The sequence below is a fragment of the Aquarana catesbeiana genome, linkage group LG02 (assembly GCF_042186555.1).
Source record: "Aquarana catesbeiana isolate 2022-GZ linkage group LG02, ASM4218655v1, whole genome shotgun sequence".
NCBI classification, from domain to species: Eukaryota; Metazoa; Chordata; class Amphibia; order Anura; family Ranidae; genus Aquarana; species Aquarana catesbeiana.
In genome coordinates, this window is record NC_133325.1 from 473,120,225 (window position 1) to 473,133,667 (window position 13,443).

The 13,443-nt window shown below is 41.1% G+C and overlaps 1 protein-coding gene across 3 annotated transcripts in view; it reads right to left on the bottom strand.

The window, feature by feature from the left end:
- Positions 1-13,443, bottom strand: part of MAGI3 (membrane associated guanylate kinase, WW and PDZ domain containing 3) — a 548,042-nt gene that overhangs the window by 120,605 nt on the left and 413,994 nt on the right. For all 3 annotated transcript variants that reach the window (XM_073615714.1, XM_073615713.1, XM_073615715.1), the window contains exon 13: positions 7,524-7,615. In XM_073615714.1, the coding sequence (XP_073471815.1) occupies positions 7,524-7,615 (92 nt within the window). The remainder of the gene's footprint in view (positions 1-7,523; positions 7,616-13,443) is intronic.

Sequence of the window (13,443 nt, forward strand, 5' to 3'; positions counted from 1 at the left end):
GAACGCATACGTGAGTAGTGCCTGTATATGAAAACGATGTTCAAACCACACGATCATTAGAGCAAGAGCAATAATTCTAGCCCTAGACCTCTTCTGTAACTCAAAACCGGTAACCCGTAGAAATTTTTAAACATCGCCTATGGTGATCTTTAAGGGTAAAAGGTTGTCACCATTCCACGAGCGGGTGCAATTTTGAAGCGTGACATGTTGGGTATCAATTTACTCGGCGTAAAATAATTTCATTTGGAAACAATGCAAAAAAATATTTTTTTTTAAATCATCCACGAGGATTGGCAACCCGTTGATCACAATCTACCCGTCGACCACAGATGGGTGGCGGATAGATCACGAACACGTCCCTGCATTGCTGACTCTGGGCTTTCCCCCCACAGTTGCAGAGTGGTGCAAGCGCACACTCAGCCAATCCTACGCTGTAGAGGCAGCTCCTGCCCCTTGCATACATGCGGCTGCAGGGCAGGAAAGCTTCCAAAATAGCTTGGGCAGGTTTGGGCTCTTGTTCAAGCACCACAAGCTCTTCCACTGAGTGCAGTGCGTGCTTTCCCACCAACCCTCCTCTCTGATCCAAGGCAATTGCAAGTGATATCATGTGAGAAGAGGACTGGCAGGGATCAGCGCCAGAACTTGCAGCTCTACTATGGCAGCTTCCCTGCACCAGTCTGCATAAGGAAAGCCTTCCTGACCCCCCAGCCCCCCCTGTTCCGTGTCCTCCTGACCACCCAACACCATACCCTCCTAAACCCCCAGTACAATACCCTTCTGACCCCTGCACCATACCATCCTGACTGCCTCAGCAATGTGCCCTCCTAACTCCCATAGTACCGTGCCCTCCTGACCCCCCTATACACCATACCCCTCTTGACCCCCCTGAACCGTACCTTCCTGATCCCTCAGTACTGTTACTGTGCCCTCCTGATCCCCTGTTCTTTGCCCTGTTAACTGCTGACCTGCTCACCCCTGTCCTCTGCTCTTCTGATCCCTATACACTGCTCTTCATACTACTGACCTTTGTACGCTACCCTACCTACTACTGACCTCTGTACATTGCCCTAAATCCCACTGACCTCTGTACATTGCCCTACATACTACCGACCTCTGTACTCTACCCTAAACACTACTGACCTCTGTACACTGCTCTACATACTACTTACACTGGCCAGAATTCACAGCAGATAGCCAGGCCTGAAACTAATCAAACAAATCAGCCTGCAGTACCAGATGTTCTGCTTTCATGATGAACTCCAGCATCAGCCTTGTGGGGATGACGAAGTACTCCCCAGAAATGAAAGAAATTGTGAATGAAAGTGAATGCTGAGTTTCTCACCAAAGCTAAATTTTAAGGTAGGCTAAGTTTATATTTCCACAGTGACATTACGTTTTTTAAGATTTTTATTAGTTTTCTTCATGCAGTCTTTACTTTTTATTGGGGGCTTACTAAGTGAATTCTTTGAAAAAAAAAAAAAAAAAAGGTCGCCACACCCTGGTGATCTTTGATCTCTTCCATGTTGTCCAGGTAGATCTCCACCACTCAAAGGTTGCCTACCCCTGATCCACAGGATCTTAATCTGCCCCCAAAGGTATAAACACACCACAGTAATGAGCCAATAGAGCACTGGAGCAGGAAGTGAGGCTGGTATATACCCTGGAAGTTTATTAGTTAAGCTAAGCTGGCATGCAGGTGCCTAGAGCTGTCTGCTGTGTAGTAATGGTGGCACGTAAAGTCTCCATGTCATGAGAGATGTATGGGGCTGCCACCGATGGTCTACGTGTGGAAACGCTAGTTGATCAACTGAGGCTGGCTTTAAACCTTTTGGGGCAGATACACAGAACATTCACATGAGTGCCAGAATTCCTCTTCCTTATACCTGTCTGTGGATAGTGAAACTGAAAGCACTGAAGCCAAAGCAGCAACATGACAGCCAGCTGTGAAGAATGGTGGTGGAAATGTTATGGGTTTGGAGCTGTTTGCTGCTTCAAGGCCTGGGCAGCTTGCAGTTGCTGAGTCAACTCTGGTTTAAAAGAAACAAATGATATTCAAGGTTGTAGTCTTTACTCCAAAGTACCTTCTATTGCTATCAGTCTCCCCCATATAACTCTTTTTGCAGCTGTGATCTGACTTCCAGTTATAGGATGGCTACATTCATTTTCCATGGTTCCACTGTATGTAGGAACGTAGCCACTCTCTCTTGCTCACTGCCAAGACGGATTATGATATTTGTAGTGTGCACAGAGGCAAGTAACCTGCACTGCTCATTCCAAACAAATGGAATCATCATTAATGTGCAATTTTCTCAAGAGGATGGTGATGCAAAAAAGAAAAGAAAAAAACAAACAAACAAACCTTTACATTTAAGTTTTGGACCGACTATCAGGGGGCAATATATGCAGGGGAGGGGGCCAGAACAGTTAATGGGGACCTTGGATTGCATTGCAAGGTCTGCTTTAAATGTATGCTTTTTTTTTTTAATGCAGGCAGTGCAAGTACCCAAATTTGCCTTGATATCATACTGTTGTAGTTTCCGTACAGCAGTGCTCAGATGTGGGAGACGCAGCACAAGGTTGTGCCACAATGTCCATGTGCTAGCAAGAAGCATGCTGATAGGAAGAAAAACAGAGATATGACATTGTCAGGCTGTCACTTTTCCTTTCACAGGCTGGGAAAGGTACAAGACCTGTAAGTGTTACTTAACTGTTACTTATCTTCCCTGCCAAACAGCTCCATTGTGTGGCAGAGCTGTGAACCTGAAGAGGAACTTCACCCCCCCCCCCCGACACCTCTCTATTTGCCTTTCCCTATACCTCTTTTGATTGGTAGTCCACAAAACATGCATGTTCAGTGATCTAGTGGTGTTCTGATGGGATCTGCTGCGCCGCTGCTGTGTACCAGGTCCCATGTCGCCATCTTCATCTGTGATGTCATTAGGAGGCCAGCTGTCCTCCTTCTGGGTTCATGTAACTGGGCCCCCAATGATGCCCATGCACTGCATCATTAGGCTGCTGGAGGCAGATATTAAGATGATGTGCCACAGCTTTTGCATAATAGGATATTTTGGGTCTTCCTGGGATGCGTTGTTAATTAGGTATCCTAGATGATAACGCCCTTCACACAGAGAACACCTCCACCGCGCCACTGACACCCCAATAGAACCTCAAAATTGCTGATTAATGCAACCACTACAAAAAAATATATATATGTGAATAATAAATAGTGTCGAGCTGCCCCTTTAAAATAAATGTGCATCAACTAATAATTTAATCCTAAATGTCGGTACGTAACCAAAAAACGGTAGACAGACACGTAGGATAAATAAGAGGCGCTCAAAGGCAACTGAAATACAACCTAATAGTATACAATAGCGGTGGTACCCTCCATTAGTAATCTTAACACCTTAGTGCAATACCCTCATTAAAGTGACAGTGGATTAATATATATATATATATATATATATATATATATATATATATATATATATATGACAAAAATAGTGAAAATAGATGTGTATAAATATTTCACTCCATGCTGTAAAAATCAACACTTCACATAAAAGTCCATAAACTTGAAGACAGCCTCCAAACGAGCTGTGTGTGATAACATAAAATTGGTGACGAACCATAAATCAAGTGTCCCAAACAAAAATCTTCTCAGTGATTGATGGCCACTAATGAGTGTCCCCGTGTGTCTTCCACCTCACCACCGTGTTGGTGAATCACACCCTCCAGACATACACTCACCGATTTATATTGCCAGCATTCTCATGCAAGGCAAAAAACGCTTTCTTTACCACACTCCAGGGTAAATAAAACATACGATATCCACGGTGATAGTATTCAATGGATCCGCATAAAAGAAAATAAATGCTCCAATAGTGTGAACCAGCAAACACAATTTATTAAAATCACTGCAATTCACGGCGGACCCGAGGTGCAGTTGCTGGGCTATATTCTCACCCCTCCTTCGGTAAACCTCCGCTCCTCCGTGTGCTCGTATTCCTATCTTCCTGTGTGGCTGACAGCATTCACGTCACGTCTCACAGCCACGCCCCCGACATGTTTCGTCATAGGTAGACTTATTCATGGAATATAGCCCAGCAACTGCACACCTCGGGTCCGCCGTGACCACTGGTTATATGGTTTCATCTACAGAGTTGAAGTTTGCTGTGAATTGCACGATTTCTGCTGGTTTATTTTTTAAAGAATGTGAGTGCATTATGTGAGAATTGCAGTGATTTTAATAAATTGTGTTTGCATTATGTGTGGCTTCTTAATGCGTTTCGGAGCATGCAAGGCTCCTTCGTAGGTCTGACGAAGGAGCCACACATGCTCCAAAATGCGTTACCACCCCCTTCTCTACACTGACACCATCAGCCTTGTGTGTCCCGCAGTGAATACAGGCTTTCCTGCTGCCTCCTCTTTCCAACACGCATGAGAAAGCTTTACAGCTGCTGGACGGCTCTACACTGCTCTCTACCACCATGCTGAGGATGGACACATGCCACAGATGAGGACTCCTGATTTTATCATGTCTTTTAACACTCAACAATCTCGTAAGTGCTTTCAACCCCCTTTGTGCACTTTATTAAATTTTGCATACTGCACTTAGAGGCGCCTTTCTTTTCTTTTTTTATATCTTCGAAGGAGAAAAGGGTGAATATCCTTGCATGGCCTAGTTAGAGCCCATTGAAAATCTGTGGAATGACTTGAAGATTGTAGTCCACAAACGGTCACCATCAAATTTAACTGAACTTGAGCAGTTCTGCAAAGAAAAGTGGGCAAATATTGAAAAGTCTAGATGTGTAAAGTTAGTAGAAACATATCCCAACAGACTAAAGGCTGTAATTAAAGCAAAAGGTGCTTCAACAAAATACTGCACAAGGGGGTGATCCTTTTTCAAACTCAGTAATTTGGTGTTTGAATTTTTTCTGACATGATGTTGGTGTTAAATCTTTCACTTGGGTGTTATAAGTTGTACTGAGTAAATACAGATGGATAAAACATAAGCTGTGTCTGTCTTCACTGCAGGCTGCAAAGCAACAAAATGTGATTTTAAAGAGGGGTGATTATTTTCTATATCCACTGTATATGTTTTGCTTGGAATAAAGAGTGATCAAGTTAAACTTTCAGGTCATTTTTTTTCTCTGCAAGAACCACAGGTGGCAACAGTACATTTGGCACACACTAGACCTCTACATGACATTAGATAAGAAAGGACAAAAGACTTCTTATATTTTCAGCAGGAGATTTAAATCAGGCCATGTCCTTTGCACTAAGATGAGACACAATGATTCTTAAACTATTCTGTCTGGCCAGAGATGACAGTGAATAAACTGTATGTGCTTTGTTTCTGTAGTTTCCTGTCTTTTTCAATTATATGAAATTATTGGACATGCACAGTGGAAAAGCAATCCATAACACAGTGTGCAGACTCTGCAGGTACCTGGAATCACTTACTGCCAGAACACAAGGCCTGTTAATTATTTATCCCTGCTATTTGATTACAGTCTTCTCAGAAATCGTTTTTAATGCTTTGCTCTTCCTCAAATACAGTAAAGCACAACATTAATTACCGTATATAGTGTTGCATTTATCAGAGTGATAAATCAAATACATTCTATACAGCTTTCTTTCCTGATCACCAGCTCAAAGCCCAAATAGTCACCTTCTTCCACACACACAGTCATACTGGCTTACCTAAAATATATTTAAAGCCAAAACTTTTTTTTCAGCTGTGGATATTTAAAGCCCATTTTTATGCCATATGTGTCCCACTGGGAAGATTTCCTTCATTTCTGTCTGAATAAGAAATCTCTGTAAAGTAAAGGAAATCCTCTACTAGACAGCTGTCTCTGGAATAAGCTTCTTCACTGGAAGAATACCCCTCTATTCATGCTTTGGTGACAACACAAAATTTTAGATTTCCCATCACTTCTATACTCAGAGGCAATGGTCACCAGAAAATACAAGGTAAACCCCCTCAACAGGGACAAAGGCAGCAATAAAAACCTGACAGTGGTTTCAATGTTTCCCTTTTCTATCCAAATGGGAGATGTGAAAATGGGTTTGTATACACCCGTAAGTTCACCTTTTGGAACATGCTACATGTTCCACCAATATTTAGGTTGGAACCTGTCACATGTTCCATCAGCTGCAGCCTCTCCCCCTCAGTGACAGCAGGCGGGCATCTTCTCTAGGCGCCTGCTGTCACGGCTTGAAAAAATACGCCCGCCTCCACCCGCCCGGCCACGTCATTCATGCAGTGTGAATGGGAAACTACAAGTCAGCTTGTAGCTTCAATTAACTACCATGTCGCTGTTGAATGCTCTGGTAGTTCATTCATTCTTCCTGTCAGTGTGCATCTGTCTGCCTGTACCAGATACGAGCAGACAGATGCACTGAGAATTCTGCAGGAGTCCTGCATGGCACCATGCATTTTTTTTTACCTGCAAATAGATGTGCATTTATAATTTTAAAAAAAAAAAAAAAAAGTGAAATTAACTTTTAAAGAGGACGTAAACCCTGATGGGTCTCACTTCGTCTTTATGCATCGCATACTAGCACCTTATGTGGCACTTACCTGCAAATGAAGCCCGCGATGCCCCCGCAGGTGGCCACGTCCATCTTTACCCCTCTTCCTTCCAGGGCGTGTGGACTTCAGCTCTGTTACTCAGTCACGTGCATGCACACAGGAGCCGACAGTCACGGCAGGGGCCCTATAGAAACAGCCCGATCATGCCCTTCTTTTTAGTGCCCATGCGTCAATGACGTTGGCGCAAACGTATATGGTAAATATCTCCTAAACCGTGCAGGTTTAGGAGATATTTCCAGTACCTACAAGTAAACCTTATTATAGGCTTTTCTGTAGGTAAAATTGGTGTGTAAGGGTTTACAACCACTTTAAGGCAAAGACTTAAGCTGGCCATAGACTTTTTTTTTTTTATTCAGCCAGAGGGCAAACAAGCAAACTTAATCTGAATAGATGTATGAGTTAGTGTACTTTGTTCAACAGGCTGCTCTTTGCATGAATTTGCTTAATTAAAATCTAAATCTAGCCATAAACATTATTTTCCAACAGATTCCTCCATCCATGCTAACCAGTGTGGATAGAGGAATCTGCACAGCCAACTATTGCATTCAGGCAGCTGGCACCTACGGCTGTCAGGCTACTTGAACAGTGACTAAAAATGATTGAATGCAGTCACTGATCGTCCAGCCAATTTTTCAATCAAAGTTTGTCGAGCCCCGTGGTATAGATAAGGCCAACCACAACTCGAATTTCAACAGGAATCAGCCAAAATTGAAAATGTATATGGCTAGGTTAATAGAACTTTTCATTGCTTATAGAAAAATGAACAGAGGAAAATGATATACTGTAACAGTTATTATATGCTGAAAATGTATAAGTTACACAACGATTTACATAAAAACATCACATTTGTCTATTTCATTCACAATCATTAGCGAAGCACTACATGATAACTTTACTGGAATCGCTAAGTAACAGTACTCACTGCCTGGTCTGGCCCATCTCCCCCGAGAACCCGAAATCCAAAGCCAGATTCTTGCTTACGTAAGAAAACATCCAAGTCCTTTGTATTTGGAGCTATAAATGAAAAAACGAGAAACACATTACCATTAAAAAAGATAGGTCAGATTACTAAAATGCTGTCACTACAAACCATTAGCAATGCATTGAATCTGCCATTATGTTTAGCCAGTTAATACTGCCACAACTGCCAAACAGCAGGCGACATAAATACCTATAAATGATGCTGGAGGGGGAAATGTCATTGCTCTGATATTGAACCCAGTCACTCTTTGCATTTAGCGTGTGACTGCTCTTCCCTGTCCTGGGTTTAAATATCACATTTTCAGGGATCAGAGATATGTGAAATCACCTTATGGCTCCTGCTATTTGCCGGTTGCCTCCAAATAGCCATACTTAACAGAATGACCAATATGCTATAAGATTTATATGCACTGTAAAATAAACTGCAATGTCAGCCAGTTTCATAGTGTTATAACCTAAGCGATCAACTGAAAAGAAATTCTGTTGCTTAGTGTTCTAAGGTGTTCAATTTTAGGCCTCCTCTGCGATAGGAACTTGTTGAGATACTCCCAAAGAGTTATATACTTCTAAAGGGATGCAGACCCTGCAGCTTTTCTCATTGGAACACTGACAGGGCACCAGCTAATTATAATGAACCAGTCCCTCTCAATTAGAATTAGTCTGCAAAAGGACATGGTGAAACAAACAGCTATTTCTTCTTCAGCTATTTCTTCAGATAGTGCCTCACCCCCAGCACTAAAGCCAAAAGCCTCGGAGTTGTCTTTGACTCAAATATGACGATGGATGCACAAATAGGATCAGTAGTCAGTGGATCCCACTACCTTCTTCGCCTATTTTAGACTTATCCTATTCATCCCGGAAGGAGATACAGCAGCAGTAGTTGGAACAATCATCAATTCCCGACCGACTATGCAAATTCCCTCTACCTAGGACTTCCAAGATACCAAATTTCATATCTACAAATCATTCAGAACACAGCAGCCAGACTGGTAACTGGAAAAAAAACCCTGGGAATCAATCACCTCGTCCCTGAGGACCCTCCATTGGCTAGCCATGAAGGACCGGGTTACATTTAAGACCCTCTGCCTCACTCACAAATGTGCACAAGGAAAAGCCCTCTGCGACAAAATAAAGCACTACACCCCAGGTCGCCCTCTCTGGTCAATTAACCAGAACCTCCTCTACATCCCCAAGACCCGTTATAAATTAAAAGGCTAACGAAGGTTCGCAGTCCAAGGACCACGGCTATGAAACGCTCTACCCGCGGACATCTGCTCAGAAGAAAACCATCTGGCCTTCCGGAAGAAGCTCAAGACCCATCTCTTCTGAAGACCCAGATGGACACTGGCGGCAAAAGCGCCTTGAGGCGGTTTAGCTCACATATATTGAGCTATACAAGTGATTCATTCATTCAGATCAGCAAAAGGTAGGAATCGGACACTAAGTTTGGTAAAATCCATTTAATGTGCATTGATTAGCCAGAAGGGGTTGTTTTTTACTTAACAAAAGTGGCGTTAGTCTTTAATTGATAGGTTTGACAGGCACTGGGTGCCCTGGGTGCTGGATGACCTTGTCCTGGCACTGGCTACACTTTTTTTTTTAACTCCTTAATGTCTACAATGTCAGAGTCATGAAATAATACAATAGAGAAGTGGCCCCATGGGATCGTGACCCCTAACACCCATTTGTTTTATAAATACATTTTAATATTTATAGAGGGCTATGATAATTGTTAAGTACATGGCTCTCTATGGCTGCTTTGCTGGTTCTTTCTGTTTTGTGTTTCAGATGACAAGCTGCCAGCTACAGTTGTGTGAAAAATTATTTGCCCCTTCCTGATTTTTTTATTTTTTATTTTTTTGCATATTTCTCACACTTAAATGATTCAGATCATCAAACAAATTATAATATTACACAAAGATAACCCGAGTAAATCCAAGATGCAGTTTAATTATTATTTCATTTTTTAAGGGAAAAAAATCTGTTTAAACCTGCCTGGTCCCATGTGACAAAGTAATTGCCCCCTCCCATGCTGAATCATGAAAGAACGGTGATTAACCACCATTTTTTTGAAAGCTTAAGTTTCACTTGCCACACCCAGGCCTGATTACTGCCAGACTTGTTGAATCAAGAAATCACAAAAATAGAAGCTGTTTGACAAAGTGAAACAAGCTAACAGATCACAAAAAGCCTCACATCATGCCACAATCTAAAACAAATTCAAGAACAGATTAGAAACAAAGTAATGTACATGTATCGGTCTAGGAAGGGTTTCAAAGCCATTTGTAAGGCTTTGGAACTCCAGTGAACCACGGGGAGAGCCATTATCCACAAATGGAGATAACTTGGAACAGTGGTTAACCTTCCCAGGAGTGGCTGGCCTACAAAAACGACTCCAAGAGCATGACGACGACTCATCCAGGAGGTCTTAAAGGAACCCAGAACATCTAAAAAAATTCAGGCCTCACTTGCCTCAAGTTAGATCGGTGTTCATGATTCAACAATAAGAAAGAGACTGGGCAAAAATGGCATTCATGGGAGAGTTCTAAGGCAAAGCCACTGCTGACCAAAAAAAACACAAAGGCTCATCTCACATTTACCAAAAAACATCTTGGTTATCCCCAAGACTTTTAGGCAAATATTCTGTGGACCGATAAGAAAAAAATTTACTTTCTGGAAGGTGTGCGTCCCGTTACATCTGGCATAAAGTGAATACAGCATTCCATAACAAGAACATCATACCAACAGTCAGACATGGTGGTGGTAGCGTCATGGTCTGGGGCTGCTCTGCAGCTTCAGGATCTGGACGACTTACCATAATTGATGGAATCATGAATTCTGAGCTCTACCAGAAAATCCTAAAGGAAAATGTCCGGCGTTCAGTTTGTGACCTCAAGCTCAAGTGCACTTGGGTTATGCAGCAGGACAATGATCCGAAACACAACAGCAAGTCCACCTCCAAATGGTTCAAACAAAGCAAAATTTAGGTTTTGGAGTGGCCTAGTCTAAGCCCGGACTTAAATCCAACTGAGATGCTGTATCATGACCTTACACTGGCCGGTCATGCTGGAAAACCCTCCAATGTGGCTGAATTAAAACAATTCTGCAAAGAAGAGTGGGCCAAAATTGCTCCACAGCAATGTGAAAGACTCATTGCCAGTTATCGCAAATGCTTGATTGCAATTGTTGCCGCCAAGGGTGGCACAACCAGTTATTAGGTTTAGGAGGCAATTACTTTTTCACTTTTGCCTTAATAAATGAAACCATAATTTAAAACTGCATTTTGTATTTACTCGGGTTATCTTTGTGTAATAATAACATTTGTTTGATGATCTGAGTCATTTAAGCGTGACAAATATGCCAAAAAAAAAAATCAGAAAGGGGGCAAATACTTTTTCACACAACTGTATTGTATGATCCAATATAAATTGGTACATAGAGCATATATCACGCCACATAGACTTAAGAAGATAAATTATGCATGCTCTTCAGAGTGTTGGCGATGTGGAGCAATTCAGGGGGATTTTACACACATTTTCTGGACTTGCCCATATATAGTTATTTTTTGGGTGGAAGTGGTGGATTTATGGAACTCTATCACTTTTGCTCCTTTACCGGTTTCAATGTCTGTCTGTTTACTGGGTTTGGTAGAGACTATTCTTCCTACAGTACCTGAGCGAGTGTTTGCTAATATAACATTATTCTACGCAAGAAAAGCTATTGCGTTGCATTGGAAGAAACCTCGGTCCCCTACGCTCTCATATTGGAAACAATTGGTAAATAATAATCTTCCATTGTATAGAGATACTTACATAAATAGGGGTTGCCCTAGTAAGTTATAAGTTGATAAAGAGTGGGCAAAGTGGCTGGACAAACCTTATACAGCATTGAATGCCCATGGGGGCCATTATTTATAACATGTGCGTTCCCATATGAGAAATGTTTGGGGTCATTGGGGAAAGAAGGAATTAATGTTTACTTTATTTTTCCCCTCTCTTTTTTTTTTTCTTTTTCCCTTCCCCTTGTGATTAATAATTGTTATATTGGATTTTTAAACCATATTATTATATTTTTGGTGTATCTGTCTTGCTGTGTTTTGTTTTGTTTAGAAATGTAATAAAAAGATTTGTAAAAAACAAAAAAAAGAAAGAAAGATGACAGTACACAGTTTAAAAAAATAAAAATAAACAAACGTGTATATGCTATAATAAGAAACCTGAGCAGGGAATTTATTAAAACATTCTACCAAATCAAACCCTTTGTAAAAAAAAAAAACGTAATGTAATGTAAAAATATTTAGGAGGAAAGTTGGTCATAGAGTTATTGTCAAGTCAACTCATTTATATTGATGCCACTAAATTTGGTCTGGAGATCTAGGCATTGCTGACCTCTGGTCACTGAAGAGCTTAAACAATTACATTAAATCTGTAAGATTGAAGTGAAACCTGTCATAGAATTACTTTATTAAACCAAAAACAAAAGCTTAAAAGCAGGAAGCAAAAAAATGTCTCCTTCACATGACTGTCTAACTGTTAAAATGATGACAGTAAGCAATTTGTTTTATAGCAGCAAATTGCTGTACCAGCTGACTAGCTGGAATAAAGTAATATTTGAATGCATTTTCTTCTCCATCTGTAGTTGTTTCGATAATTGTAGTGCAAATCTTGAGAACAGCCGCTTTTTTTTATCATTTTCTTGGCGCAGTGCCTGACAATAACATGGATAGGTCAACGTTTTGTCTCATGGAGTTCCCGTATCATACTCTTTATTAAAAAGGTAGACTGTGACTGTTAAGTTATAGTAAAGTATCAGGAAAGCCTAATTTCTAACTACCACCCAATTTACAGTAGCAGCAGGGACCAGCTATAAAGCAGTTTTGTCCTTGGAATCATTTCTAGAGCAGCTATGTCGTCATAAATTAAGTAATAATTTAATGGTGCTAGGATACTTTGAAGAATGCCTGGAGATTAAATGATAAGTTAAAATTTTTGAAAAAAAAAAAAAAAATGCATATTTTTTTGCAGGTACAAAGCCTGTAAAGCACTGCACCTGTGATCAGCAGATAGCTGAGGGGGGGGGGGTGGGGGTGGGGGGTGAGAGGATCCCCACTAGCTGTCAGATCGGGGAGGTACGGGGGTCGTCCGTTCGCAACATGCTACACCCTGAATATGGGTGTAACATGTTACGAAAGGTGAACTTATCCTTTAAATTAAATGTATAGGCAAAACTATCCACTTTTGAATAGAGTAGGAAAGAACTGACCGTTGTTACCAAAACAGAAAGGGAACCCAAAATTTTAGAGTTGTCACCAAAATAGGAGTTGGGGGTAACTCTTTCAAAGACGGCGACAACAAAGAGGAATATTCCCCTCATTGTGTAGAGATTTCTCCTCACTTCGTGTTGATTCACCAGAACAGAAAGTGATAGGAAATCTCCCCCAAAGAACATAGAACATACAAACTAAAATTGTATCTTTTCCTTTCTCTAAAACTAAAGTTCTGGCTATACATAAACATATTCCAAGTTATGAATAAAAAGTGGAATTGTTAAAAGCCCTGTCAACTTTTTTTTTTTGTTTCTGTGTCCCAGTTGGGATATTTCCCTTCATTTGTGGAGTCATGGAGCTCATTGTTGGGGAGTCATGACAATAAATCTTTTTATCATTAGGAAACATCTCCCCTAGGACAGAAATCACTGGAACAGGTGTCCCCATTGGAAGATTTTCCTTTAATTCTGCAATTGTAAAAGGTTTGATTTCAAATTATTATCTGTCTTGGTGACCATGGCCATTTGCAAAAAGAAAATTTGGCCTTTAAGGGTACCCATAAATTATCTTTTTTTCCCCCCAAATATTACAATGT